The following is a 27,858-nucleotide window of genomic DNA, read 5'->3' as shown; positions in this document are numbered from 1 at the left end:
TTTAAAAACTAGATATAAACCTTTATTTCATAACTCCGTCATAACTTGCTCTCCAAGAAGACATGTTTTGCAGGCAGGGACACTGCCATGGGCCCTTTAGGGCTGATGGATTTCAGTGGCTCCACGCAGCACAGATCAGATGCACCAGTACTGGCCAGCCCCAGTTTACTTAGAGCCACCTCCTTTCTTGGGGTCATTAGTCCTCATTTCATGCCAGATTTTCACCAGAGGCTCCCTGTTCTTCCAAATAAGTTCATGACCGTAAGTAACATACCATCTGGAGAAAAGACAAACCAGGTCCAACATTCAAACAGTGACATACATATAAATGAAAGTATCATCATGGTATCATGGTGACATCTGAAAAATCAAATACCAATGTTGTTGACTACGTAGTTTATTAAAATAATCTGATATAAATGATAAAGCTTTTAATACACGAAGTATATAAAAAAGTAACAAGGGCTGGGAGTGGTAGTTCACACCTTTAATAACAGCAGTGGGAAGGTGGAGGAGGGGGATTGCTGAGGGTTCCAGGCCAGCCTGAGACTACCAAGTGAATTTCAGGTCAGCCTGGGCTACAGCAAGACCCTATCTCGGAAAAAAAAAAAAAAATGTAAGAAGGGCTTACTAGTAATGCTTTCAATCATGTGAGGACTTTATACTGCTACTTTTATTTCACTTCTGCCCTCTAAGCTAAGTATCACTTTCCTCTTTTTTAAATTTTACTTTGAGACAGAGTCTCACCCTGTAGCCCAGGCTGGCCTGGGACTTGGGGCAATCCTACTCCTCCTACTTCCTGAGTACTGGGAATACAGACATGAGCCACACATGTGCCCAGCTTCATTTTTCTCATTATAGACTCACGAAAAACAAGTCTAAAAGTAATTTGTGCTAGTAGTTTCTGTGTGGTGAAAGCCTCACCACCAGTAGATTAACTGTAAGCACCGCTGCTGGGGAGTGAACCCAAGGTCTTTCACATGCTAACTTGTGCTTTACCACTGAACTACCCGCCCTCAGCCATGAAGTGACTGAGTTGTGAGATAATCTTTGTTGCTACAGTAGCCTAACAGTCTAGTATTCAGTGTGAAAATCCAGCTCTGCAATTATATTGGCTGTGTGATCTTGGATAAGATATCTTCTTCATGCAGTTCCTTTGTCTATAAACTGGAACACCTCCCAGGATTTGAAGTATAAAATCAGCTCCTGGGCTCATAGAATTCTTGAGAATCCAAATCCACAGCAGAGTCACACACACAGCAGAACTCAGTATACTTATCTATTATAACTGCTACAGTCCAACACAAGGATTGTAAGGTTTGGCCAGGGATCTAAAGCCAAGGAAATGTGCAGGTAGAAACTAATGGGAACTTAACCATGTGCAAAAATCAAAGCAGGGAGGGTTGGAGAGATTGCTTAGTGATTAAGGTGTTTGCCTGCAAAGCCAAAGGACCTTGGAACAATTCCCCAGGATACACATAAGCCAGACGCACAAGGTAACACATGCGTCTAGAGTTCATTTGCAGTGACTAAAGTCCTTAGAGCATTCACTCTCTCTCTCTCAAATAAATAAAAATCAAAGCAAGGCATGTGTTACACGCCTTTAATCCCAGCACTGGGGAAGCAGACGTAGGAGAATTATTGTGAGTTCGAGGCCACCCTGAAACTACCTAGGCTAGAGTGAGAACTTACCTCGAAAAACAAAAACAAAAAAGAAAAAGAAAGCAAAGGACTGGAGAGATAGCTTAGCAGTTAAGATGCTTGCCTGAAAAGCCAACAAACCCAGGTTCAATAATCCAGGGTCCATGTAAAGCCAGATGCACAAAGTGGCACATGCGTCTGCAGTTCCTTTGCAATGACTGCAGGGCCTGGTGTGCCCCTCCCCTCTCTCTTTCTCTCTCTTAAATAAATAAAATAAAAATATAAACAGAAAAAAACTAACTTAAAAAAATTCAGAGCACTTTAAGAAAGGATTTTTAATTTTCTAAAGATTTTAGCAAACATGAATGCTGAATATAAATGAGAACTGGGTACATAAAAAGGAGTTGAAATTAGAGCAACAAAGAGAGAAGACTCCTCTTGTTTTTCAAATCCTAGACTTAAAAATGCATTTGAGGGGGCTGGAGAGATGGTTTAGTGGTTAAGGCGTTTGCCTGCAAAGCCAAAAGATCCCAGTCCAATTCTCCAGGACCCATGTAAGCCAAATGTACTCGTATGCAGTGGCTGGAGGCTCTGACACGCCCATTCATTCCCCCCCCCCTCTCTCTCTTTCCCCCTCTCCCAAATAAATAAATATTTAAAAAATAGCTGGGCATGGTGGCTCACACCTTTAATCCCAGCACTTAGGAGGCAGAGGTAGGAGGATCACCATGAGTTTGAGGTCACCCTGAAACTGCACAGTGAATTCCAGGTCAGCATGAACTAGAGGGAAACCCTACCTCAAAAAAAAAAAAAAAAAAAAGTTTTTTAATGTGTTTGAGGGCTGCAGAGATGGCTTAGTGGTTAAGGCACTTGCCTGCAAAGCCAAAGGACCTAGGTTCGATTCCCCAGGACCCATGTAAGCCAGATGTACAAGGTGTCTCATGCATCTGGAGTTCATTTGCAGTGGCTAGAGTCCCTGGTACATCCATTCTCTCTATGTGTCTTTTTCTCTATATATATTTCTCTCAAATAAATAAATATTTCTTTAAAAATGCATGTGAAGCCAGGCAAGGTGGCACATATCTTTAATCCCAGCCCTTGGGAGGCAGAGGTAAGGGGATCACTGTGAGTTCAAGGCCACTCTGAGAGTACACAGTGAATTCCTATTTATAATTTCCTATTCCAGAAATTATAAATGGCATGATGGCATTTAGTTCCCCTGCCTACAGGACAAAAACTGTTTTACTTAGAATAGGTTTCTCTATTCTATTATTTTTGGCAAAACCCAGTTTTCTGAAGCACAATTGGAAGTGCTTATGACATCCCCAGTAGGGCTCAATCTGAGGTGCTGCAGGTGGAAAGGGTTACAGGTCTAGATTTAAATTTCTACTCAACTGTTTTCAGGGTTCGGACCTGGAGGTAATCCCCTCTATACCTGTGTCCTGTAAGTGAGGGAGTAGGAACAACACAGCACAAGGAACCAGCTTGGTGCCTGCACGTAACAGCCGCCCTCATGGTCCCACACTAGACTCTACTCAGACACGCCACGTTCTCTCACACTCCATGCACGTAGAGAAATGGCTGCACCAGCTCAGTGTACCTGCACAGCACTGGTGAGATGGGGTCAGCAGAGGGAGGAGCCCCAAAGAAGCAGTTCAATCAGTTAGACTCCAACTTACATTCCAAAGAGAGCACCCCCAAGATGTGCTGCGTGGTCAAAAAACTTCCATCCCAGGATCATTCCCGCAGTGTCCATGGCAATGATGGCTTTGAGGGCCTGAAAGCCAGCAAGAGAGAAGAGCAGTGGCAGTCTGACTCCTCCAGCACTGACACCTCCGTTACCGTGAGCCACTGCTGCCCCGGGTACTTACGTTCCCTGCCGTGAAGGTGAACATGGGGAGGAAGATGATAGCGAGCCTCCCTTCAGGGATCTTCGTGCAGACCGCCGCAAGCACAGTCATGATTGCCCCTGACTGCAAGATAATGAAACTGCTGGTAAGGACGGGAGACTCCACATGCAACAGAATGGCTGCATCTGAAATGGGAGGACTTCTTGTAGAAGGCTAATATGACCCATGTCTCTAGTACAGCACCAATCTTAAAAGCTTAAAAGGGAGTTTGAGGCCACCCTGAGACTACATAGTGAATTCCAGGTCAGCTGGACCAGACTGAGACCCTACCTCGGAAAAAAAAAAAAGTTTAAAAGGGAGACTATGGGGACTTCCAGTCAAGATGGCAGATGCAAAACAACACAAGAGACCCAGAGAAGCAGTGAGAACCAAGGACAACTAGAATCTTTCAACAAGACAACACAGGAGAGAAGACTCCCTGGCAGGAGATGACCTGGCCCTTGCACAGCAGCCAGCGTTCAGGTGGAACCACAGAGGAACTGGCAAGGTCACTAGAGTGCTGCCTCCAGGGAGAGCCCGGCAGCCCGTGGCAGCGTGGAGGAGGCAGACCTGAGGATACTCAAGACCTATCCCCGCAGAGATCCCGAAGCTGCCGGGAGCTCACCACGGAGACTTAAAGCACACCCACCACGGCCCAGGGACTCTGTGGAAGAGGGAGCAGAACGAATGTAAGAGCCACAGGGTGGGAGGGAGTATCCAGAGACATTACCTCCCCCCAACAATGGCCGACTGCTGCTCTCATACCTCATAACCCACAACCCCATGGTGAATACCAGCAATCCCCCTAAGGAAGGCCCTCAGTGGAGTGGGTGCAGGAAGAAGGGAAATGATGGCACAAACGTATGTGTTCACACAAAGTTTCTACTTAATAAAAAACGAAGTTTAAAAGCATCAGTTGCTAGTATGCACAGTATCAGGCACAGGGGTTGCAAGCTGAAATTCAGTGTCACATGGTAATTGCTGGAAAAAGATTCAACCTTTATCACAGGGCAGTAAGAGACATAACCAGCAGGGGAGTACTTCAAGAGCCTCAGGCCAGCACGAAGCAGGCCGCATGGCACAAACTCTAACAAAGCTTCTCTAACTTGACAGAACAAGTATGAATTTGCCCTAAAAACCCCCCATATGCGGAATTTAGGCACAATGTTTTCTCTTAAACAAAAATCATGCCAGACATGGTGGCACACATCTTTAATCCCAGCACTCGGGAGGCAGAGGTAGGAGGATTACTATGAGTTCAAGGCCACCCTGAGATGACATTGTGAATTCCGGGTCAGCCTGAGCTATAGAGAGACCCTACCTCAAAAAAATAAAATAAAACAAGCAAAATAAATAAACAAACCATGGCCATAGACTGGAGAGATGGCTTAGTGGTTAAGGCACTTGCCTGCATAGCCTAAGAACCCAGGCTAAACTCTCCAGATCCCACATAAGCCAGACACACAAAGGTGAGACAAGCGCAAGGTCGCACATGCCCACTAAGCGCAAGTGTCTGGAGTTCAATTTCAGTGGCTGAGGCCCTGGTGTGCCAATTATCTCTCTCTAAACTAAAAATAAAATAAAATAAAAACTCAGGGCCAAGCATGTTGCCTCATGCCTTTAACGAAGGGGAATCAATGTGAATTCAAGGCCAGCCTGAGCTAGAATGAGATCCTGCCGCAAAAATAAATAAATATAGGACCAAGGAGATGGTTCAACTGCTAAAGGTGCTTGTTTGCCAAACCTGCTTGCCCCGGTTCAATTTCCCAGTGCCCACGCAAAGCCAGGCACACAAAAGTGGTGCATGTGTCTGGAGGAGTTCATTTGCAGCAGCAACAGGCCTTGCTATGCCCATACTCCCTCTTGCTCTCTCTCAAAAATAAATAAATAAAAATATTGGCTGGGCATGGTGCTGTATGCCTTTAATCTCAGCACTTGGAAGGCTAAGGTAGGAGGATCACTGAGTTCAAGGCCACCCTGAGACTACATAGTGAATTGCAGGTCAGCCTGGGCTAAAGTGAGACCCTATCTCAAAAAGCCAAAAACCAAAACAAAACAAAAAAAATCAAACATAAACAGGTCAAGTTTGTATGTGATTTCATAACACGCCCATTTGTCCTGGTCCTGGATGTGCTCCTCCTCACAGCACCCTCCCAGGAACATACCTGCACTCATATTTGAAAAACACACCCCTCGATAACCTCCTAACACAGAGGAACCTAAAACTACAACCCACCACCTTATGACCCACCAGTCAACTCTTTATGAGAGCTGAACACTTTTGTTTTTCCTTCCTTCCTTCCTTTCTACATGTGTGCAGTATGTGTGTGCAGTATGTGTGTGCAGATGCCTGCGCCCTATGTGTGTGTAGAGGCCAGAGGAGAACATCATGACGGAGGTGTCCTTCCTCTTGCTCATCTGTTTATTTCCTTGAGAAAATCTCTCTCTCAAATAAATAAATAAAAATAAAATCATGACATCATTTCATTCTTAAAACAAACAAACAAACAAAAAAAAAAAACTTAAGCTGGCATGGTGGCGCACGCCTTTAATCCCAGCACTTGGAAGGCAGAGGTAGGAGAATCACTGTGAGTTCAAGGCCACCCTGAGACTACATAGTAAAAATTTCAGGTCAGCCTGAGCTAGAGTGAAACCCTACCTCAAAAAGCCAAAAGTCCTTCCAGTTAAAAAGTCTCCTCACCCTCAAGAGCCTCCAAAGTTCTCTGGAGGATTCTCATCACTTTCCATGTGCATGAGATGCATGTTTCCTCCCCAACTAAAGAGTCCACCTCTGCTTTGTCCTAGTATTCCTCACTGCCTTAGCTGCTGCAAAGGTAGAAAATAGGATTTGAAATACAGAAGTTATAACAGAAAAAGAGGGGGGCTTAAGTTGAGAAAGTATGAATATACGATATACAAAGAATTGTAAAAAAATTAAATAGCAGGGGGCTGGAGGGATGGTTTAGTGGTTAAGGTATTTGCCTGCAAAGCCAAAGGACCCAGGTTCGATTCCCCAGGACCCACATTAGCCATATGCATTAGGGGGTGCACGCGTCTGAAGTTCGTTTGCAGTAGCTGGAGGCCCTGGGTCACCCATTCTCTCTCTCCCTCCCCCAGCCCCACCTCTCTCTGTCAAATAAACAAATAATAATAAAAATAATAATTAAATACCAGGCCAGGTGTGGTGGTGCATACCTTTAATCCTAGCACTTGGGAGGCAGAGGTAGGAGGATTGCTATAAGTCTGAGGCCAGTCTGGGACTACGGAGTGAATTGCAGATCAGTATGGTATGGGCTAAAGTGAGACCTTACCTTGAAAAGAAAAAAAATAAACACCAAAAATTAATCCAATCAATAAATGGGGTAATGAATTGAACAGACAGTTCTTAAAAAAAAAAAAAAAAAAAAAGAAGGAAAGAAAAGAAACACAAGGGCTGGAGAGATGGCTCAGCAGTTGAAGGTGCTTGCTTGCAAAGTCTGATAGCCAGGGTTCAATTCTCCAATACCTATGTAAAGCCAGATGCACAAAGTGTTGTATGCATCGGAGGTTTCTTTGCAGGGGCAGGAGGGGCTGGTGTACTCATATTCCCTACCTGTCTCTGTCTGTCTCCCTCTCTGTCTCAAATAAATTTTTTTTTTTTTAAAAAAAAAAGGGGGCTGGAGAGATGGCTTAGCAGTTAAGCGCTTGCCTGTGAAGCCTAAGGACCCCGGTTCAAGGCTTGGTTCCCTAGGTCCCACGTTAGCCAGATGCACAAGGGGGCGCACGCGTCTGGAGTTCGTTTGCAGAGGCTGGAAGCCCTGCGCGCCCATTCTCTCTCTCTCCCTCTATCTGTCTTTCTCTCTGTGTCTGTCGCTCTCAAATAAATAAATAAAAAATGACCAAAAAAAAATTAAAAAAAAAAAAGAAGGAATACATGTAGCCAACAAATACGTGAAAAAGTATTCAAAATTCCAGGAAAATGTAATTTAAAACCACTTGGGGATTCCATCTCACTGTCAGAAGGGCAGTCATAAAAACAAGAACAGGTGCTACCTACAAGGATATACACAAAAAAAGGAACTTTATACACTGATGGTAGTGTGCTACAGAAATCAGTATAAACATTACTCAAAAACCTAAACATGAAGCCTGGCTTGGTGGTGCATGCCTTTAATCCCAACACTCAGGAGGCAGAGGTAGGAGGATCACCGTGAGTTCGAGGCCACCCTGAGACTACATAGAGAATTCCAGGTCAGCCTGAGCTAAGGTAAAACCCTACCTCGAACACCCCCCCAAAAAAACAAACAAACCTAAACATGAAAACCCGAAGGCCTGACTAGAAGTTAGCACCCCACAGACATACTTGCACATCATACCCATGCTCACAGCTGCACTATCCACAGTAGCTGAGAAACAGAACCAGCCTAGATGCCCATCAACAGATGAACAGATAGAGAAAATGTGGAACGTATACACAATGCAAATTTCCTCAACCATGAAGAAACCTGTAATCATGACATTTTCAGGAAAATAGGCAGAATTAGAAATTAAGAAAGCCAGGCATAGTAGCACACACCTTTAGTTCCAGCATTTAGGAGGCAGAGGTAGGAGGATCGCCTGAGTTCGAGGCCACCCTGAGACGACATAGTCAATTCCAGGTCAGCCTGGGCTAGAGGGAGACCTTACCTCAAAAAAAAAAAAAATTCATATATATATGCCAGACTCAGAAAAAAAAAAACATACTGCATGTTTTCTCTTATATGCAAAAACTACATTTAAGCCAGGTGTGGTAGTGCATGCCTTTAATTCCTGCCCTTGTTAGGCAGAGGTAGAAGGATTGTCATGAGTGCAAGGCCATCCTGACAGTGAATTCCAGGTCAGCCTGAACTAGAGTGACACCCTACCTTGAAAAAAAAAAAAAAAACCAAACTGCATTTAATTATCTATGTGCATCTATACATGTCAGAGCGTGTGTGTGTGTTTTACAAGTTACAAAACTAGAAAGGGGGCTAGAGAGATGGCTTAGGGGTTAAACGCTTGCCTGTGAAGCCTAAGGACCCCTTTAATCCCAGTACTCTGAAGGGAAAAGTAGGAGGATCGCCCTGAGTTCAAGGCCACCCTGAGACCACAGAGGAATTCCAGGTCAGCCTGAGCTAAAGAGGACCCTACCACAAACAAACAAAAACAAAAGAAGTGTAGTGTGGAGAGGCCCTGGTACATGTGCATACTCCCTCATGTGCGCCGTTTGAGTACTGTGTATTTATACAAGCTCACCTCCTGCACGTGGAGGTCACAGGAAAGCAGTTTCCTTGAGCCAGAATCTCTCACTGAATCTGGAGCTTCCAGCAAGCCCCAGCAATTCTCCTGTCTGTTTCCTGTTCCCAACAGGACTGGGGTGGCAGGTTTACATGGCCACAACCAGCTCTTTCAGGTGGATGCCAGGGACTGAACTGACAGAATCTCATGTCCTCATGATTGTGGTGCAAGTGTTCTCACCACTAAACCATTTCCGTAGCCCTGATTTTTTTTCCCTTATAATAAGAGTGTAAGCTCCAGAGGGCAAGTTCTTGATCATCTACTCAGTGACTAGGTATCTAGACCAGCAGTGCCCAATTGTCTTGTCTATCCGTAAGTGCTCAAAAACTGACTCAACAAGCCGGGCGTGGTGGCGCACGCCTTTAATCCCAGCACTCGGGAGGCAGAGGTAGGAGGATCGCCGTAAGTTCAAGGCCATCCTGAGACTACAGAGTGAATTCCAGGTCAGCCTGGACCAGAGTGAGACCCTACCTCGAAAAAGAAAAAAAAAAAAAAAAAAAAAGCCTGACTCAACAAGCGTGCATCACACCAGATGCAAATCTGTAACTGCCCACAGCGTTCCAGTGCGAGAGCAGGCGCTCTGGTTTATGGGACTGGAGATGCACTGTTCTGACACACTCCTCTTGACATGCACTCTCCTCCAGTAAGTAGAGGTAAATGATCAGCAACTATAAGCTATATCTTGAAAATTACAAAGTTTTACAATTTTTTTTTTCCTGCTGCTGTTTTTTTGACCTGGAACTCACAGTGATCCTCCTACCTCCTCCTCCTGGAAATAAAGATGTGCACTATGCCCAGCATGGTTACTTTTTAAGTTAGATGTGGATAATTGTTTCAATGTTAGTTTCCTCATTTTAAAATATTTTATTTAGTTATTTTATTTATTTGAGAGAGAGAATGGGCACACCAGGGCCTCCAGCCACTACAAACAAACTCCAGATGCATGCGCCCCCTTGTGCATCTGGCTTATGTGGGTCCTGGGGAATCGAACCTGGGTCCTTTGGCTTTGTAGGCAAGTGCCTTAACCACTAAGCCAGCTCTCCAACCCAGTTCCCTCATTTTTATTACTATACTGTTGTTTTACAAGTTAACAGCAGGGCCAAGAGTTATAGAAGCCATATTAAATCTGCAATTTTATTATAAATATATGATTATTTTGGAATGAATTTAAAAATTAAATTAGAGATACTTACTGCACCAAGTGAAGGTCCATATCTTCCTGTGGCAACTTTACCCACATAACTGACAAAATTGGAAATAACACCTATGAAATAAGTCCACAGTTCAACAATTTAAATACATATGAAAAACAATTGAACTCAGAGAATTACATGCACTAGGCAAATTGTCCACCACTGAGCTACATCTCCTGCCCTTTCTTTTTGATATTTATTTTATTTTTTCCCAGGTAGAGCCTTATTCCCAGGCTAATCTGGAATTCACACTGTAGTCCCAGGTTAGCCTCAAACTCACAGAAATCCTACCTCTGCCCCCCAGAACTCACTCTGTAGTCTCAAGCTAGCCTTGAACTCATAGCAATCCTCCTTTCCTATACTTCCTGAGTGCTGAGATTAAAGGCATGTGCCACCATGCCCAGCTTTTTTTTTTTTAGTTTTTCAAGGTAGGGTCTCACTCTAGCCCATCTAGCCCAGCTAACCTGGAATTCACTATGTAGTTTCAGGGTAGCCTAGAACTCACAGTGATCTCCTTACCTTTGCTTCCCAAGTGCTGGGATTAAAGGTATGCACCACCACACCCAGCTTGTTTTTAATTTTTTTTTTTTTTTTTTTTTTTGGTTTTTCGAAGTAGGGCCTCACTCTGGTCCAGGCTGACCTGCAATTAACTATGTAGTCTCAGGGTGGCCTCGAACTCTCAGCAATCCTCCTACCTCTGCCTCCCGAGTGCTGGGATTAAAGGTGTGCGCCACCACGCCTGGCATTGTTTTTAACTTTTATTCACTACTCTTAATCACAATGACAGCTCTGATCTACAGTTTTGCAAATTGAACACACTAGGGGAAATAAACTTGCTTAAGATTAATTAACACAAAGCAAGATGACTGAGATAACTGGGAAGTCTGAACACCATTAATCTACGAAATGGTGGGCCTAAACTAACGCAATCAAGACCCACTGAAATAAAAATGATATACTTGGGCTGGAGAGAAGGCTTAGCAGTTAAGGCGCTTGCCTTCAAAGCCAAACAACCCAAGTTCAATTCCCCAGTACCCACATAAAGCCAGATGCACAAAATGGCACGTGCATTTTGAGTTTGTTTGCAATGGCTAGAAGTCCTGGCATGCCTATTCTGTCTGTCTGTCTGATTGCAAATAAATAAAAATTTTAAAATATTTTAAAAAATGATATGCTTAAATTCTGCTCTACCCTGAAACCTCTGCTTAACTATTTTAACACCAAACATATACAAATAATTTTTGAGAATCGAGCAAACAAGAAGTACAGAATGCCTGTCTGTGGTACCCTTGTCTACATACAACTTGAGAACCAGTCTATCGTGTGCACAGACTGCGGCTGTAATCACTCACGGTCTCCCTTCTGCAGTAGATCGAGAGTGTCTATAATCTCAAAGGTCCTCAGATGAAAGCATATTACCTGCAGAGAGGTACACGGCCATGAACTGCTCCTGACCCAGAATGTTCACTATGCTGGAGGAGAAGCTCCACAGAACATACATATTTGCCGTCATGTGAAATAAGGAGAAATGACTGAATGTTGACAGCAACATTGGAGAACAAAGGACTTCTACAAGACAAAGAAAACACAGTCTGGTAACCATGGAACACAACACCAGTAAAAATTATTTATTGTACAGTTGTTTCGTGTGTTTTTATTTATTTTTTATTAGCATTTTCCATGATTATAAAAAAAATCCCATGTTAATTCCCTCCCCCCCACACACACTTTCCCCTTTGAAATTCCAATTTCTATCTCATGTGTTTTTTGTTTGTTTGTTTTTGTTTTTCTGAGGTAGGGTCTCGCTCCAGCCCAGGTTGACCTGGAATTTACTATGTAGTCTCAGAGTGGCCTCAAACTCATCGTCATCCTCTTACCTCTGCCTCCCAAGTGCTGAGATTAAAGGCGTGTGCCACCACACTTGGTTTGTTTTTGTTAGTTAAGTCAAACAGGAAACCATAACCACAGTTTAAATAAAATGGTTAAGATAACATTTTTCAAAGTGGTCAAATATATCTTAATAAATCTACTTCTATTTAGTAAACTATCAAAGAAAATTCTCAGTTCAATAAAAGCAACTTGCTGGGCTGGAGAGATGGCTTAGCAGTTAAGTGCTTGCCTGTGAAGTCTAAGGACCTCGGTTCGAGGCTCGATTCTCCAGGACCCATGTTAGCCAGATGCACAAGGGGGCGCTCGCGTCTGGAGTTCGTTTGCAGTGGCTAGAAGCCCTGGTGCGCCCACTCCTCTCTCTTTCTCTGCCCCTCTCTCTCTCTGTCTGTTGCTCTCAAATAAATAAATAAAATAAAATTTTAAAAAAAGCAACTTGTCCTTATGTGTAAAGTTAAAATGAGTATTTCAACTACAAGTACAAAGTTGTATAAATATTCTTCTTGGGCTGGAGAGATGGCTTAGCAGTTAAGCGCTTGCCTGTGAAGCCTAAGGACCCTGGTTTGAGGCTCAATTCCCCAGGACCCATGTGAGCCAGATGCACAAGGGGCGCACACATCTGGAATTCGTCTGCAGTGGCTGTAGGCCCTGGCGCGCCCATTCTCTCTCTCTCTCTCTCTGCCTCTTTCTCTGTCTGTCACTCTCAGATAAGTAAATAAAAATAAACTAAAAAAATAAAAATAAATATTATTCTTCTTAAAGAATAAACCTGTAGTGATTGCAAATACATGTTAAAAAGGAAAACATTTACTACATGTAAGGTCCACTTTAAACACCTGGAATACAGGAGTAGGAGACAAGGTCCCTGTTCTCAAAGAGCAGACAGTCTTATCTTCCAGACTTTGCTTGTAAGTTATTGATAAGTAAATTTGTATAGCATTCCTATTAACATAACGCATATTTCTTTCACATTTTTTCTACCTAAAATAATTCACACAAGTTAGACTTACTTGACGCTGGATTAGATGTAAAATATCTGACCATCGTTCGCTGTAGTGACGGCACTCTCCATAAGCAGAATACAAGCACATTTGTAGCTATGATCCCTGAAAAAATAAAATAACTTATGGTAAGAGAGAAAGTCTGATCTAAAGATTTTCTACTATAATTATATAAGTATAATATATGGGGAGCAAGTAGTGAGCTAAGGAAAGCAAGTAAAATCAACACGCCTTTCAAGTACCATATCTGCCAGAGTGATTAAGATCAGAGGACTTACAGAAAATTGCAAATGTTCTAGGAACTAACTTCTTTGCCAAGGTCCATATTTTACTCATTCAGAGAAGTTTACTCTTCTCAACAAATAACCAGATCCCTAAGTGTTTAATAATGGCCAATTTAGAGAAAGAAGTAATGTATAGTATTAAGTTCTTTGAACAAAAATAGAAAAGCTAATATCACATAATTTTCTGAATGGCTTATGTTAATCTGTATGGTGAAGGTCACCATGTTTGATGAGACTTGAAGGGTAATCCAGAAGCATCTTGCAACTTTGTTTAAAATGTTTACAAATTGCCAGGCACGGTGGTGCACACCTTTAACCCCAGCCCTCTGGAGGCAGAGGTAGGAGGATCTCTGTGAGTTCAAGGCCACCCTGAGACTACATAGTGAATTCCAGATCAGCCTGGGCTAGAGGGAGACCCAACCTTGAAAAACCAAAATAATAATAATAAGTGTTTACATGTGAAAAAAATGTTTATAAGTGAGAACTGGCTAATCTTCATCTTTCTTCAAGAGCTGTTTTAAAAGTTATCACTAAAATGGACAGGCTTGTTTAATTATAAAATTACCTAGTTATATTTTAGGGAAATTATTTTTAGAAAGTATAAACTATTTAGTTTTATTTGTTTTTGAGGCAAGCCCAATGGACTGACCTTTTTTTTTTTTTAATGAAAGAGAGAATTGGCGGATCAGGGCCGCCAGCCACCAGAACTGAACGTGTGATCCAGATGCGTGTGTCACCTTATGTGCAGGTGCCACCTTGTGCATCTGGCACATGGGATCTGGGGAGTAGAACATGGGTTCTAAGGCTTTGCAGGCAAGTGCCTTAACCACTAAGCCATCTCTCAGCCCTTAGAATTTTTTTGTTTGTTTTTCAAGGTAGGGTCTCGCTCTAGCCCAGGCTGACCTGGAATTTACTATGTATTCTCAGAGTGGCCTTGAACTCACAGTGATCCTCCTACCTCTGCCTCCCAAGTGCCTAGCTAGATTTTTTTGAGGCAGCTAGATTTTTTGTAGCTCAAACTGACCTGGAATTCACTATGCAGACTGGCTTTAAACTCATAGCTTAACTCAGCCTTCCAAGTACTTAAGATTATAGGTGTGAGCCACACTATTAACTAAACTTGAATTTTTTTACATCAAAAACCTCTGCACACTGTAGACACAAATTCTCTTTCTGAATTAAAAGAATTTAAACATTCATTCATTCTTCCAAACTCTCCAACAGATAATCAGCCCTTTCAACTTCCTCAGTGATGGTAAGAACTGACTCCTCTCATGAAAGAATCCTCTGTTATCTGTAAGCCAGGTGTCGTGGTGTATGTCTATGATCCTAGTACCTGAAGGCAGATAAGGAGTTCAATGGGGGACAGCCTCCGATGTGTAGGGGGAAAAAAAGGCAACTCTAAACTCTTTGTAGAGTCTTTGCTACATCTTAATTACTTTTGGCTCTCAGCTACTCCAGAATTCCTGTTCTGTTAAATCTTCTTTTCCTACTTTGTAGGAAGGTAGGAAAGAAAGTCATTTTTTCATAGATCCTAAGTTCTTTTTTTTTCCCCATTTTAATATCTGAAATCAGGATACATCTAACAATGGTGGTCTGTCACTTTTATTAGTAGTATCTTTTTCTCTCTTCAGTGGTATATTAAACAGTTTTGCTGCACTTAAAATTTATATCATCAACTTTATCAAATATCTCACTAATGGGTATGACAGCTATTATGTCACCTTACATAAAAAGCTAACTAAAATTCTATTTTTGAAACAATCAGGGCAGGCTCGGTGGTTGAGCGCTTGCTACCCAATCAGGAGGGCCGGACTTTAATTCCCAGCACCAACATACAAAGATAAGCATGGGAGCGGGACAGACGGCTCAGCAGTGAAGGTGCTTTCTTACAAAGCCGTCCACGCAGCTTCTACTGCCCAGCACCCACGCAAAGCGAGATGCACAAAGGGATGCATCATCTAGAGTGCATTTTGCAACGGGAAGAGGCCCATTCTCTTCTCTCTCTTTCCTGCTAGGCTTGCAAATAAATTTAAAAAGATTATTTTTTTTTAAGCTAAGCAGGACTGGAGAGATGTCTTAGCAGTTAAGGCACTGCCTGTGAAGCCTAAGGACCCAGGTTCAATTCTCCAGGCTCCACATTAGCCAGATGCACATCATGGCACATGCATCTGGAGTTCATCTGCAGTGGCAAGAGGCCCTGGCGCACCCCTGTTCTCTCTCCCATAAACAAATAAGTAAAAGCTAAGCATGGCTATGCATTCCTATGATCCACTGATGGGGTAAAGGCAGGACTGCTGGGGCTCCCTGGACAGCTAGCTCTGCCTCCCATGCTGTACGTACATCTGCATATGCCAGATACACACTTCCCAAAATGAAGAAACAAACTGAAAGGATGGGGTCAGGTATGGTGGCACATGCCTTTACCCCAGCATTTGGGAGACAGAGGCAGAAGAATCACCATGAGTTCAAGGCCACTGTGAGACTATGAATTCCAGGTTAACCTGGACTAGACCCTACCTACCTTGAAAAACCAAAAAAGTTTGGGGCTAGGTATGATGACACATGCCTTTAGTCCCAGCAGCACTTGGGTGGCAGAAGCAGGAAGATTACTGTGAGTTTGAGGCCATCCTAAAACGACATAGTGAATTCCAGGTCAGCCTGAGCTAATGTGAGACCCTACTTCGAAAAAAAACTAGGGAAGCAGAGTCATGGGTAAGGCAAGGGAGCTGAGCAAGAGGAACACAACTTGCGTTGTATGCAATGAGCATACAATCGTATTTCTTTGTCCATAAACAGAGTCACCCAGGGCTTTGGACTTGATTCTAAGTGGTTATGACTCAGGGCAGTGGTAGCAAGATGACGTCTCTTCCTACTGGCTAGCCTGAGAATTCATCCATTACTCTGCCTACCCTGTCAGTTCCATTGGCTTCATATCAATTCCCCAAACTCAGAACACAGAAAGCCGGGTCTAGGCAACATTTCGCAAGCTTACCTCCTCATAGGTCAACCCCAGGACACTGGAGGTTGTAGGAAGGCAGAGGCTCCTACTTACCCCTCCTCCACTCAGCACCCAGAGCAGGTGTGAGACAAGTACAGAGTGTACCAAGGTGAGGCCTAGCTTTACAACTCACCCCAAGTGTGTCCCTTTGTGTTGTTTTGTTTTTCAAGGTAGGGTCTTAGGTCTCCTTCTAGCCCAGGCTGACCTGGAATTCCCTTCGTAGTTTCAGGAAGTATGTTCCTTTTAATCTCCACTCCTGCATACGTAGTCCATGATGGGTTTGCTTTGTATTTTTATTTTATTTTATTTTGGGTTTTCAAGGTAGGAAGGTCTCACACAAGCCCAGGCTGGCCTCAACCTCACAGTGATCCTCCTACCTGCCTCCTGAGTGCCGGGGTTAATGGCATGTGCCACCATGCCAGGTTTATTCTGTATTTTTCACCATCTAGTGATCTACTGTGACCTTTCTACTTTCTTCCCATGCACAATTCATATACTTTGTTTCTTTCCAACCTCTTCTCCACACTCTCTACTACTAATTTTCTCTACTACTTGTGCCTCTTCTTTACTCTCCACAATTACAGCCTTCCATAGTCTCAACAAACTCCAAAATCCATGGAACCTATGAGTATCCGAATTCTCCTCTCCCAGGTATTTTTGCCATTTCCATCTCTTACAAAGTTATCACTAGTTCCCATCCTAACCCACCCTACCCTCCTCACTTCTAAGTAATCAAAATCCTAATACACTTCATACAGCCTTGCTTCACCTACCCACCAACAATTACTGAAGTCGAAGGAACCATTGTTAACTCGCTACTATGACATTCGCACAGCAGGCATGTCCACCAGCTTGGGTCACTCCTGTGGTTAGTATTCTACTCTAGGAGTAATACAGAGGCCCCTTTAGACACCTTGAGCTCCCAGACTGAGGACATAAGTTCTGAACTGCATGCCTACAGTTATACAGCTAGCCAAACAAACAGAAAATCCAAGAAATAACCTGAGAAGTGAAAATCTCATTGTAGTAATAAGAAAAGCAATGTCAATCTTTAAATCATGAATTCTACAGCAATGGCCTTCATTAAGAGTGAACTAGAGAAAATACCAGAGTTCAAGAGAATGATTATGGGGGGGGGGGGAATTACCATGGGATATTTTTTATAATCATGGAAAATGCTAATAAAATTTTTAAAAAAAATTTTTTTTAAAAGAGAATGATTATAATTACAGGTGTGGTAGCACGCCTTTAATCCCAGCACTTGGGAGGTATATGGTCCTGGGGATCAAACCCAGGGCTTATGCATGCCAGGCAAGCACTCTTCAAACAAAGCTTTGCCTCCAGCACCAAAATCCTCTTAATAAACTATTTGCTAACATGAGAAAAGGGCTTTTCTTTGTTTTTCTAGGTAGGATTTCACCCTATCTTGCCCAAGCTGACCTGGAATTCACTATGTAGCCTAGCCAGAAAAGGTTTTAAATTCTGGTTTTAATTCTGAATCCAGGAGCTGGAGAGATGGCTTAGCAGTTAAGCGCTTGCCTGTGACCCCTAAGGAGCCCGGTTCGAGGCTCAATTCCCCAGGACCCACATTAGCCAGATGCACAAGGGGGCGCATGTGTCTGGAGTTCGTTTGCAGTGGCTGGAAGCCCTGGCACGTCCATTCTTTCTCTCTCTGCCTCTTTCTCTCTCTGTGTCTGTTGCTCTCAAATAAATAAATAAAATAAACAAAAAGAATTTTTTTAAAAAAATTCTGAATCCAGGCAGGTTAAACAGCAGAAAATCTTTTTTGGTTTTCAAAAAACATAAGATATCACCTAATTATGGAATGCATTAAAAATGTTGAACAAGCCGGGCGTGGTGGCGCATGCCTTTAATCCCAGCACTCAGGAGGCAGAGGTAGGAGGATTGCTGTTGAGTTCGAGGCCACCCTGAGACTCCATAGTGAATTCCAGGTGAGCCTGGGCTAGAGTGAGACCCTACCTCGGAAAAACAAAAAAAAAAAAAAAAAAAATGTTGAACAAGCCAGGTGTGGAGGTGCATGCCTTTAATCTCGGGAGGCAGAGATAGAAGGATCATCATGAGTTTGAGGCCACCCTGAGACTACATAGTGAATTCCAGGTCAGAGTGACCTGGGCTAGAGTGAGACTCTACCTCAAAAAACCAAAAAGAGGGCTGGAGAGATGGCTTGGCGGTTAAGCGCTTGCCTGTGAAGCCTAAGGACCCCGGTTCGAGGCTCGGTTCCCCAGGTCCCACGTTAGCCAGATGCACAAGGGGGCGTACGCGTCTGGAGTTCGTTTGCAGAGGCTGGAAGCCCTGGCGCGCCCATTCTCTCTCTCTCCCTCTATCTGTCTTTCTCTCTGTGTCTGTCGCTCTCAAATAAATAAATAATAAATGAACAACAAAAAAATATTAAAAAAAAAAAAAAACCAAAAAGAAAAAGTTGAACACAATCAAAGGTTGGTTACCTACAGAGACAAACACCCTGTGGAGATGGACGTGCTCTTACAGAAAGACCTGTGAAGGGGTTGTCTCGACCGTACTGTTGATCAACTCCACAACTTTAGGTGTGGTAACCTGTTTTGATAAATCTCACCCCACTGGTTCAGAGTTCCACTTCAGTCATTCAACAGACATCAGCTGAGTGCCGAGGTTGTGCTAGGTGCTATGGCAAAGTGGAAAATCACTGTTATCCGCAAGACACTTACAGTACCCTCAAGGCAGGTGGTATAATAAATGACAATCAGCAATGAGCTTAAAAAAACAAGAAGACTCACTGATGTCAGCAATTAAGCTTGAAGCTAAGTCAGGTTAAAATAAGATGAGAAAAAGCAAGCCTTTTCAGAGGAAACAATCTGAATTAAAAATAATCACCTGGGCTGGAGAGATGGCTCAGCAGTTAAGGCAATTGCCTGCAGAGCCTAACCACCTAATTTTAATTTCCCAGTACCATGTACAGCCAGATGCATGAAGTGGTGTATGCCGTGCCTGGCTCCCACATGTGTTTGCAGTGGCTAGACACACCCATCTCTCTCTCTCTCTCTCTCTGCTTGTAAATAAATTGGGGCTGGAGAGATGGCTCAGCAGTTAAGACACTTGCCTGCAGAACTAAGGACCCAGGTTTGATTCACCAGTACCCACATAAAACCAAATGCACAAGGCAATGTGGTGTTTAATTCAGGTGTCCCCCCATAAACTTAGGTGTTCTGAATGCTAGGTTCCCAGCTGATGGAGATTTGGGAATTAAAGCCTCCTAGAGGCAGTGTATTGCTGGGGAGCGCTTATGGGTGTTATAGCCAGCTGCCCCTCGCCAGTGTTTGTGACACTCTCCGGTTCCTGTTGAACACCTGATGTTTGCCAAGAGGTGATGTCTACCCTGTGCTCATACCATTGTTTTCCCCTGTCATCATGGAGCTTCTGTTCGAGTCTGTAAGTCAAAAGAAACCTTTTTTTCCCCACAAGCTGCTTTTGGTCATATGATTTCTGCCAGCAACATGAACCTGACTGCAACAGTTATGGCATATACATCTGGAGTTCATTTACAGTGGCTGGAACACCCATTCTTTATCTCTGTCTCTCAAATAAATAAAACTAAAAATAATAAATTGAGCAGTTAAAGGCACTTGCTTGCAAAGTTTGCTGGCCTGGTTAAATTCCTCAGATCCCACACAAAGCATTATATGCAAGCATGAGAATGTCATAATGAAACCATTGTTATGCATAATATATGCTAATAAAAAACTTTCAAAATTTTTTTAAAAGATGGATTCTTTTTTTTTTGTTTTGTTGTTGTTCGTTTTTATTTATCTATTTGAGAGCGACAGACAGAGAGATAAAGAGGGAGAGAGAGAGAGAGAAAGAATGGGCGCGCCAGGGCCTCCAGCCACTGCAGATGAATTCCAGATGTGTGCGCCCCCTTGTGCATCTGGCTAACATGGGTCCTGGGGAATCGAGCCTTGAATCGGGGTCCTTAGGCTTCACAGGCAAGCGCTTAACTGCTAAGCCATCTCTCCAGCCCAAAACTTTTAAAATTTTTGAAATATTATCAATAAATATAATCCTGTTTAAGAAACAGCAGTATTTGGGAGCCTGGGAGATGGCTCTGTAGGGTAACAAAGCTTGCTGAGCAGGAGGACCTGAGTTTGATCCCTAGCACCCACATCAAAAGCCAGGTATGGCCATTCATGCCTGTAACCTCAGCACTAAGTGAGGCAGACAGGAGCTACCACTGGGGTTCAATGCTCAGCTAATCTAAGCAAAAAATGGCATGGGCTCCAGGATCAATGAGAGATTATCTCAGGGAAATAGAGTGGGGAAGCAATAAAGGGTTGTGTGCATCTACACACACATGCCAAATCAATTCTTTTTATTTTTTTGTTTATTTTTATTTATTTATTTGACAGCGACAGAGAGAGGAAGAGGCAAAGAGAGAGAGGGAGAGAATGGGTGCATCAGGGTCTCCAGCCACTGCAAACAAACTCCAGACACGTACACCCCCTTATGCATCTGGTTAATGTGGGTCCTGGAGAATCGAGCCTCAAACCAGGGTCCTTAGGCTTCACAGGCAAGTGCTTAACTGCTAAGCCATCTCTCCAGCCCTCAATTCTTTTTAAAAAAGAAAAGGTAGTATTTGACTACTCTCCAGAAATAATAATTAAAAAAAATAAGAACTTACAAATCCACTTTCCCACTTTTTAATTTATTTCAAGGTAGGGTCTTACTCTAGCCCAGGCTGACCTGGAATTCACTATGTAGTCTTAGGGTAGCCTTGAATTCACAGCAATCCTCCTACCTCTGCCTCAGAAGTGCTGGGATTAAAGGCATGTGCCATCATGCCTGGCTCCCATGCTTTTTACATAACTAAGGCCATAAAGTTTTATACAAAAGTTATCTTAAAAAGCCAAATCTGGGTCTGGAGAGCAGGCTCAGCAGTTAAGGCACTTTCCTGCAATGTCTAATGACCCGAGTTCAATTCCCCAGTACCCACATAAAGCCCGATGCACAAAGTGGTGCATGCACCTGGAGTTCTTTTGCAGTGGCAAGAGGCCCTGGCACACTCCATGCATATATTCACACACACTCTCTCCTTGCAAATAGTAAATAAAATATTAAGGAAAAAAAAGCCAGATCTGCCTGGTGTGATGACACATGCCTTTAGTCCCAGCACTCAGGAGGCAGAGGTAGGAAGACTGCAATGAGTTTGAGGCCACCATGAGACTACACAGTGAATTCCAGGTCAGCCTGGACTACAGCGAGACCATACCTCAAAAAACAAAACAACAACAACAACAAGCCAGCTCTGTCTTTTCTTAACAATTCCAAAGAAAAAGCCATATGAAGTAGACATGACTGTAATCCCAGCACTCTGAGGCTGAGACCAAAGGATCATGAGTTTGAGTATGATGCTACATATTGAGACTACCTCAACCTCTCCCCCAAAAGAACTTACAAAGAGCAAAACTATAATAACCAAATATAGCTGTATACTTACACTGAAACGTCTTACAAAAACCATGATTAGGGCTGGAGACATGGCTTAGTGATTATGGCACTTGCCTGCAAAAAGTATGAACCCATGTTCAACTCTCCAGATGCCACTTAAGCCAAGGTGATGCAAGTGTGCAAGGTCGCACATGCACACTAGGTGGCACATGTGTCTAGAGCTTGATTACAGTGGATGGAGGCCCTGGCACATCAATTCTCTCTCCCTCTCTCTCACATTAAAAAAAAAAAAGGCCAGCCTACTGGGCTTGCCTAAAAAAATAAAAAGCATCGTTAGCCAGGCACCGTGGTGCATGCCTTTAATCACAGCACTTGGGAGGCAGAGGCAGGAAGATTGCTGTTGAGTTCAAAGCCACCCTGAGACTCCATAGTGAATTCCAGGTCAGTATGAGCTAGAGCAAGACCCTGCCTCTAAAAACAAAAACAAACAAACAAAAAAAACATGGTTGAATAAGATAGACAACTGGATTTAGAACAAGACAAACCTGGGTTTCAAAATGCAGCCTTATTACTAGCAGTTGGGCCTTCAAAAACTTCTTTCCCAGGTTGTAGACATGGCTTAGCAGTTAAGGTGCTTGCCTGTGAAGCCTCAGGACCCAAGTTCAATACCCCAGTACCAACAGTAAGCCAGATGCACAAGGTGACACATGCATCTGGAGTTTGTTTGCAGTGGCTAGAAGCCCTGGCATGCCCATTCTCTCTCACTCTATCTGCCTCATTCTTTCTCTCTCAAATAAATAAAATATTTAAAAAACAAAAAAAAAACTTCTTAAAAGTAATTTTCAGGGGCTAGAGAGATAGCTTCATTTGTGTGCAAAGCCTAAGGACCCAGGTTCAACTCCCCAGAACCCACGTAAGCCAGATACCCAAGGTGATGAATGTGCACAAGGTGGGATACGTTTCTGGAGTGCAATTGCAGTGGCTAGAGGCCCTGGTAGGCCAATTCTCTTTCTCTCTTTCATAAAAAAAAAATAAAATTTAAAAAAGTGAGTTTCAAGATAGGGAGATAGCTCAGTGTAAAGGGACCTGCTTGCAAAGCCTGCCAACTGGAGGCAATTCTTCTGCAAAGCACAGAAAAAGAATGTGACAGAAGCTACTTAAAGTCTCTTTCAGTAGCTTTGGGGTGTGTGTGTGTGCGTGTGTGTTTTCACAGGAATGCAGGCACACACATGCCACAGCATGTGCTGGAAGTCAGTGGGCAACTCTGAGTATATCTGTTCTTGCCTTCTTACTGTCCACTTTGAGGAAGTCTCTCACTGTTCCCTGCTGCCCTTGACAGGCTATCCTGTCTCCACCTCCCTTCTCAACGTAGGTACACTAGCATTACCAATGCTCATGCTACCGTGTCTGTCTTTATGTGGAGTTTGGAGACCTGAACTCAGGTACTCATACTTATGAAATAAGCACTTTAACCACTGAGCCATCTCCCTTACCCTGTTTTAAGAGTTTTGCTGGGCATGGTGGTGCACACCTTTAATCCCAGCATTCAGGAGGCAGAGGTAGGAAGACCACCATGAGCAAGGCCAGCCTAGGACTATGGAGTTTCAGGTTAGAATGGGATAGAGTGAGACCCTACCTTGACAAAAACAAAAAAATAAACAAATGAGACACAGTCTCACATAGTAGTTCAAGCTGTCCTCCAACTTGCTATGCAACCCAATCTTCCTGCCTCTACCTCCTGAGTGCTAAAATTACAACTGTGTACCACCCTGCCAAATTTATGCAGAACTAGGAATCAAACCCAGGCTTCATGCATGCTAAGTACTGTACCAACTGAACTACAACCCTAGCCCCTTCAACATCTTTACTGGAGGAAGTAGTAATTACTTGTGAACTATTTCACAACCAGTACCATTTAAGTCAGTAGCATATTAGATCAAAATCAGAAAATAACCAACACAAAACATTTTGACAACATCTGTGCCATGCTACATTATTGTGGGTCTTGTCAAGACCCTTTGACAAGAGCTTGTTAATATATAACTCAAGCTGACCTTGAACTCTCAAGTCATCCTTCTCAAGACACATGAACATCTCAAGTGACCCTCCAGCTTCAGCCTTCAAGTGCTGGGGTTGCGGAAGAGGGCCACCATGCCCAGCTCCAGACTACTTTTTACAGCATTCCATTAGCACATAGGTACAGAGGCTCTGTCTTCTCAACCACTGGTGAGCATGGTATGAAAGCCGTTGTCTGTGGCATACTGTACCTTTTGGTCTGATTTCGCTTTCCTTGAATGGCTAAAACGTGTAAGCTTAACACAAACCTGTCACAGTCCGTTGGCCATCACTTAAGTTATTCCACCACTTGTTAATCTAAAATAGAAAGAAAACTGCATATCACTGGTATGTAAAATACTTTAGGCTAGGAAAATAAAAACCCATAAAGAAAATATCTGTTTAAGCTGGGCATAGTAGTAGATGCCTTTCATCTAAGCACTCAGGAGGCAGAGGTAGAGGTAGGAGGATCACCATGAGTTTGAGGCCCTACAGGTGTGAGACCCTACCTCGGAGAAAAAAAAAAAAAAAAAAAGAAAAAAATCTGTGTATTAAAAAAAAAAAGTCCTTGGGGACTGGAGAGATTGCTCACTGGTTATGGCACTTGCCTGCAAAACCTAGGACTCAGGTTCGATTCCCCAGTACCCACATAAAGCCAGAGGCACATGCTGGTACATGCATCTGAGTTCATTTGCAGTGGTTAGAGGCCCTGGCATGCCCATTACATTCATTCGTTCTCTATCTGTGCTTACAAAAAACTATTAAACATGTGGTACAGTGGGAAAGAACTGTATTTTGTTGTTGCAGTTAGTTCTTTCTGAGAACTTTGAAATGAAAACTACTTAAAAAAAAAAAAGAGTTCTGGGGCTGAAGAGAGAGCTTACTGGTTAAAGCTCTTGCTTGCAAAGCCTAAGGACCCAGGTTCACTTCCCCCAGTACCCAGGTAAGCCAGATACACAAGGTGGTGCATGCGTCTGTAGGTCCTTTGCAGTGGCTGGAGGCCCTGGTGCGCCCATTCTCTCTATCTCTCTCTCAAATAAATAAAGTTTAAAGAAAAAAAGAATTTTGCCGGGCATGGTGGCGCATGCCTTTAATCCCAGCACTTGGGAGGCAAAGGTAAAAGGATCACTGTGAGCTCGAGGCCACCCTGAGACTCCATAGTGAATTCCAGGTCAGCCTGAGCTAGAGTGAGACCCTACCTCGAAAAAGCAAAAAGAAAAAGAAAAAGAGAATTTTGTCAGGCCAGGCATGGTAGTGTATGCCTTGAAGAAATAGTAGAATGGCCATGAGTTAGAGACCAGCCTTGACTACAGTGAGTTCTATGTCAGCCTGGGCTAGAGTGAGACCCTGCTCCAACCCTGCCCCACAAAAACTCTTTGTCAAATAAATGCTTGTTTATATTATATAAGCCTTCAGAACCCTTTAAAGTACTTGTGCTAGTGAGCAAGAGCTCTATTAACCCAAACAGTACATGCTTAGGCAAGTTCAACATTTGGAAGACCAAGGCTGGGGAAATGGCTCAGTGGTTAAAAGAACTTTCTTACAGCCGGGCATGGTGGTGCACACCTTTAATCCCAGCACTCAGGAGGCAGAGGTAGGAGGATCACTGTGAGCTCAAGGCCACCCTGAGACTATAGTGAATTCCAGGTCAGCCTGAGCTAGAGTGAGACCCTACCTGGCAGGGGGGAAGGGGGATGGAAGAACTTGCTTATAAAGCCTCTGGCCAAGGTTCCATTCCAAAGCCAAACACAAAAAGTAGCACATAAAAAGATAAAAGAGGGCTGGAGAGATGGCTTAGCAGTTAAAGTGTTTGCCTACAAAGCCTAAGGATCCTGGTCAGACTCTGCAGAACCCAAGTAAGTCAGATACACAAGGGGGCACATGCATCTGGAGTTTGTTTGCAGTGTCTAGAGGCCCTGGCATGCCCATTTTCCCTCTCTCTCTCTCTCTCTCTCTCTCTCTCTCTCTCTCTCTCTCTCTCTCTCAAATAAATAAATAAATAAATAAAATTTTTTTTTTAAAGATAAAAGAAAAAAAGCTGGGACTGGTGGTACACACCTTTAATCACAGCACTACGGAGGCAGAGGTAGGAGGATCATCATGAGTGGTATGAGCCTTTAACCTCAGTACTCTGGAGGATTGCTGAGAGTTTGAGGCCACCCTGAGACTACATAGTAAATTCCAGGACAGTTTGAGACCCTACCTCACACCTCCCCCCACAAAAAAAATATGTGCTTTGTGTCTTAATATGTGAGCTATTTTAGAGGAAGTTCAAGAGGCTCCTGAGGAAAAAAAAAAAAAAAGCATATTCTGCAGCATTTCGGTAGAATGTTTTATACATGTTTGTTAAGTACAAGTATCTATGATGTCATTCAAATCAAATGTTTCTGTTTGTTTAGCTGCATGACCTGTCAATTGCTGAGAATAGATATTGAAGTCACCTACTATAATTGTGCTAGAGTTAATCTGTGGCTTTAACTCTTAACAGAATTTGTTTTATAAAATTGAGAATTTAGGAGGTAAAGCAGAGCAGGGGCAGGGAGATGGGGCAGAGGTGAGGGAGGGAGAGAGCTAACGAAAACTAAGTATGCATTAATGAAGTATAAATATATATATATATATATATAGGTGCTGAGCTCAGTGGTTGAAGGCACTTGCTTGCAAGTCTGCCAAAATCCTTCTCAGCACCCACATGCAAAGCGGCACACATCTGTGATCCTAATGCGCCTGCCTACAGTAATGAGAAGCAGAACGAGGATATTCTGGAAGCTTGTGAGCCAGCTAAACTAGTGCACACAGAGAAAGAACAAGAGAGACCTTGACTCTAAGAAGGCAGGACAGATGGACAACTTGAAGTTGTTCTCTGACCACCACATGTGCACTGTGGTGTGCATGCGTGCGCGCGCGCGCGCACACACACACACACACACACACACGCGCGCGCGCGCGCGCGCGCGTGCGCACACAATTTTTTTTAAAAACTAGCTGGAATAAATTTTTTAAATCTAAGACTGGGCATGGTGGCACATGCCTTCAATCCCAGCATTTGGAAGGTAGAGGTAGGAGGATCAGCATGAGTTCGAGGCCACCCTGAGACTACATAGTGCCAGGTCAGCTTGGACTAAAGTGAGACCCTACCTTGTCGGGAGCCATTCTGGCTGGACTTGTATCCATAGCTCTGGGCTTCTGGCAGCAAGACATTAGCAAAACTACAGCAGCCTTCCTACAAGTAAGATTGTGTATCTACAGTGTCAGGAAGCCGTCTGACAGCAAGGCATTAGCAAAACTATAGCAGCCTACCTGTAAGCAAGATTAGGTATCTTCAGCCATTTGGCTGGTCCTTTGTACTGAGAAATGATTGAAATGCAAAAACTCTGTAACAGGAAGGTTTTTTGATAGGAACTTGTAAAGCTCATAAAATCTTTGTTCATGGAAAAACTGTTTGTAAAAAAGATATAAAAAGGAATGCTGTGAAATAAACCATGTCTTCAGTCCTGGCTTCAGTCCTGGACTGGAGTCCATTCTTTCACTCTTTCTTCTGTCTTTCCTTAATCCTCACTCCCCATCAGGCATGAACCCTTTCAGCCGGCAGGCTCCGGCAAGTGGCGCCCAACATGGGGCCTGAAGACGGGGATACAGTGAAGGACACCACTGGATTGAAAAGGAACGCGCTCAGAAAAAAAAAAGGGAGCGGTGAGTAATAATAAGTAAGAGTAATAATAAGTAAAAATGGGACAAGGTAGTAGTCGCATGCTTTTTGTACATATGCTGAAAAATATGTTACGTACCTGGGGAACTAAAGTTAGTCTGCAGCAACTTAGTAACTTTTTGGAATTTATAGAAAAAGTCTGTCCTTGGTTCCCAGAAGGAGGAACTATTGATTTAAAAATCTGACAAAGGGTAGGGACTGAGCTTCAAGATTATTATAATACCCACGGGCCAAGTAAGGTACCAGTGGAAACTTTTAACTTGTGGGCTTTAGTTAGAGATAGTTTAGATCCTAGACATGAAAGAGATAAAGTTAGATCAGGTACAATTAAAGACAAAGGACTGCTTCCCAGCGTGAACTTAGAAAATGAAATTAAGCCTTCCATTTCACCTGAGGAACCAGAGTCCAAATCTAAGTTACTATTTAGAAGAGAAGAATGTTGCCTTGATCATTCAGATTCAGAT

The 27,858-nt window shown here is 43.3% G+C and overlaps 1 protein-coding gene across 2 annotated transcripts in view; it reads right to left on the bottom strand.

Annotated features, from left to right (window-relative positions):
* Window positions 1-27,858, bottom strand: part of Parl (presenilin associated rhomboid like) — a 38,754-nt gene continuing 10,896 nt past the window's right edge. Inside the window, exons 4-10 of one of the 2 annotated variants that reach the window (XM_045151045.1) lie at window positions 23,955-24,003; window positions 12,916-13,011; window positions 11,438-11,587; window positions 10,019-10,089; window positions 3,513-3,614; window positions 3,321-3,418; window positions 1-277 (exon numbers count right to left, since the gene is read on the bottom strand). In XM_045151045.1, the coding sequence (XP_045006980.1) occupies window positions 166-277; window positions 3,321-3,418; window positions 3,513-3,614; window positions 10,019-10,089; window positions 11,438-11,587; window positions 12,916-13,011; window positions 23,955-24,003 (678 nt within the window). In that variant the 3' untranslated portion in view covers window positions 1-165. The remainder of the gene's footprint in view (window positions 278-3,320; window positions 3,419-3,512; window positions 3,615-10,018; window positions 10,090-11,437; window positions 11,588-12,915; window positions 13,012-23,954; window positions 24,004-27,858) is intronic. The other variant, XM_045151046.1, reaches the window with a different exon arrangement.

Source organism: Jaculus jaculus, chromosome 5 (assembly GCF_020740685.1).
Source record: "Jaculus jaculus isolate mJacJac1 chromosome 5, mJacJac1.mat.Y.cur, whole genome shotgun sequence".
NCBI lineage: Eukaryota > Metazoa > Chordata > Mammalia > Rodentia > Dipodidae > Jaculus > Jaculus jaculus.
This window is presented reverse-complemented; position numbering and strand designations above follow the sequence as displayed.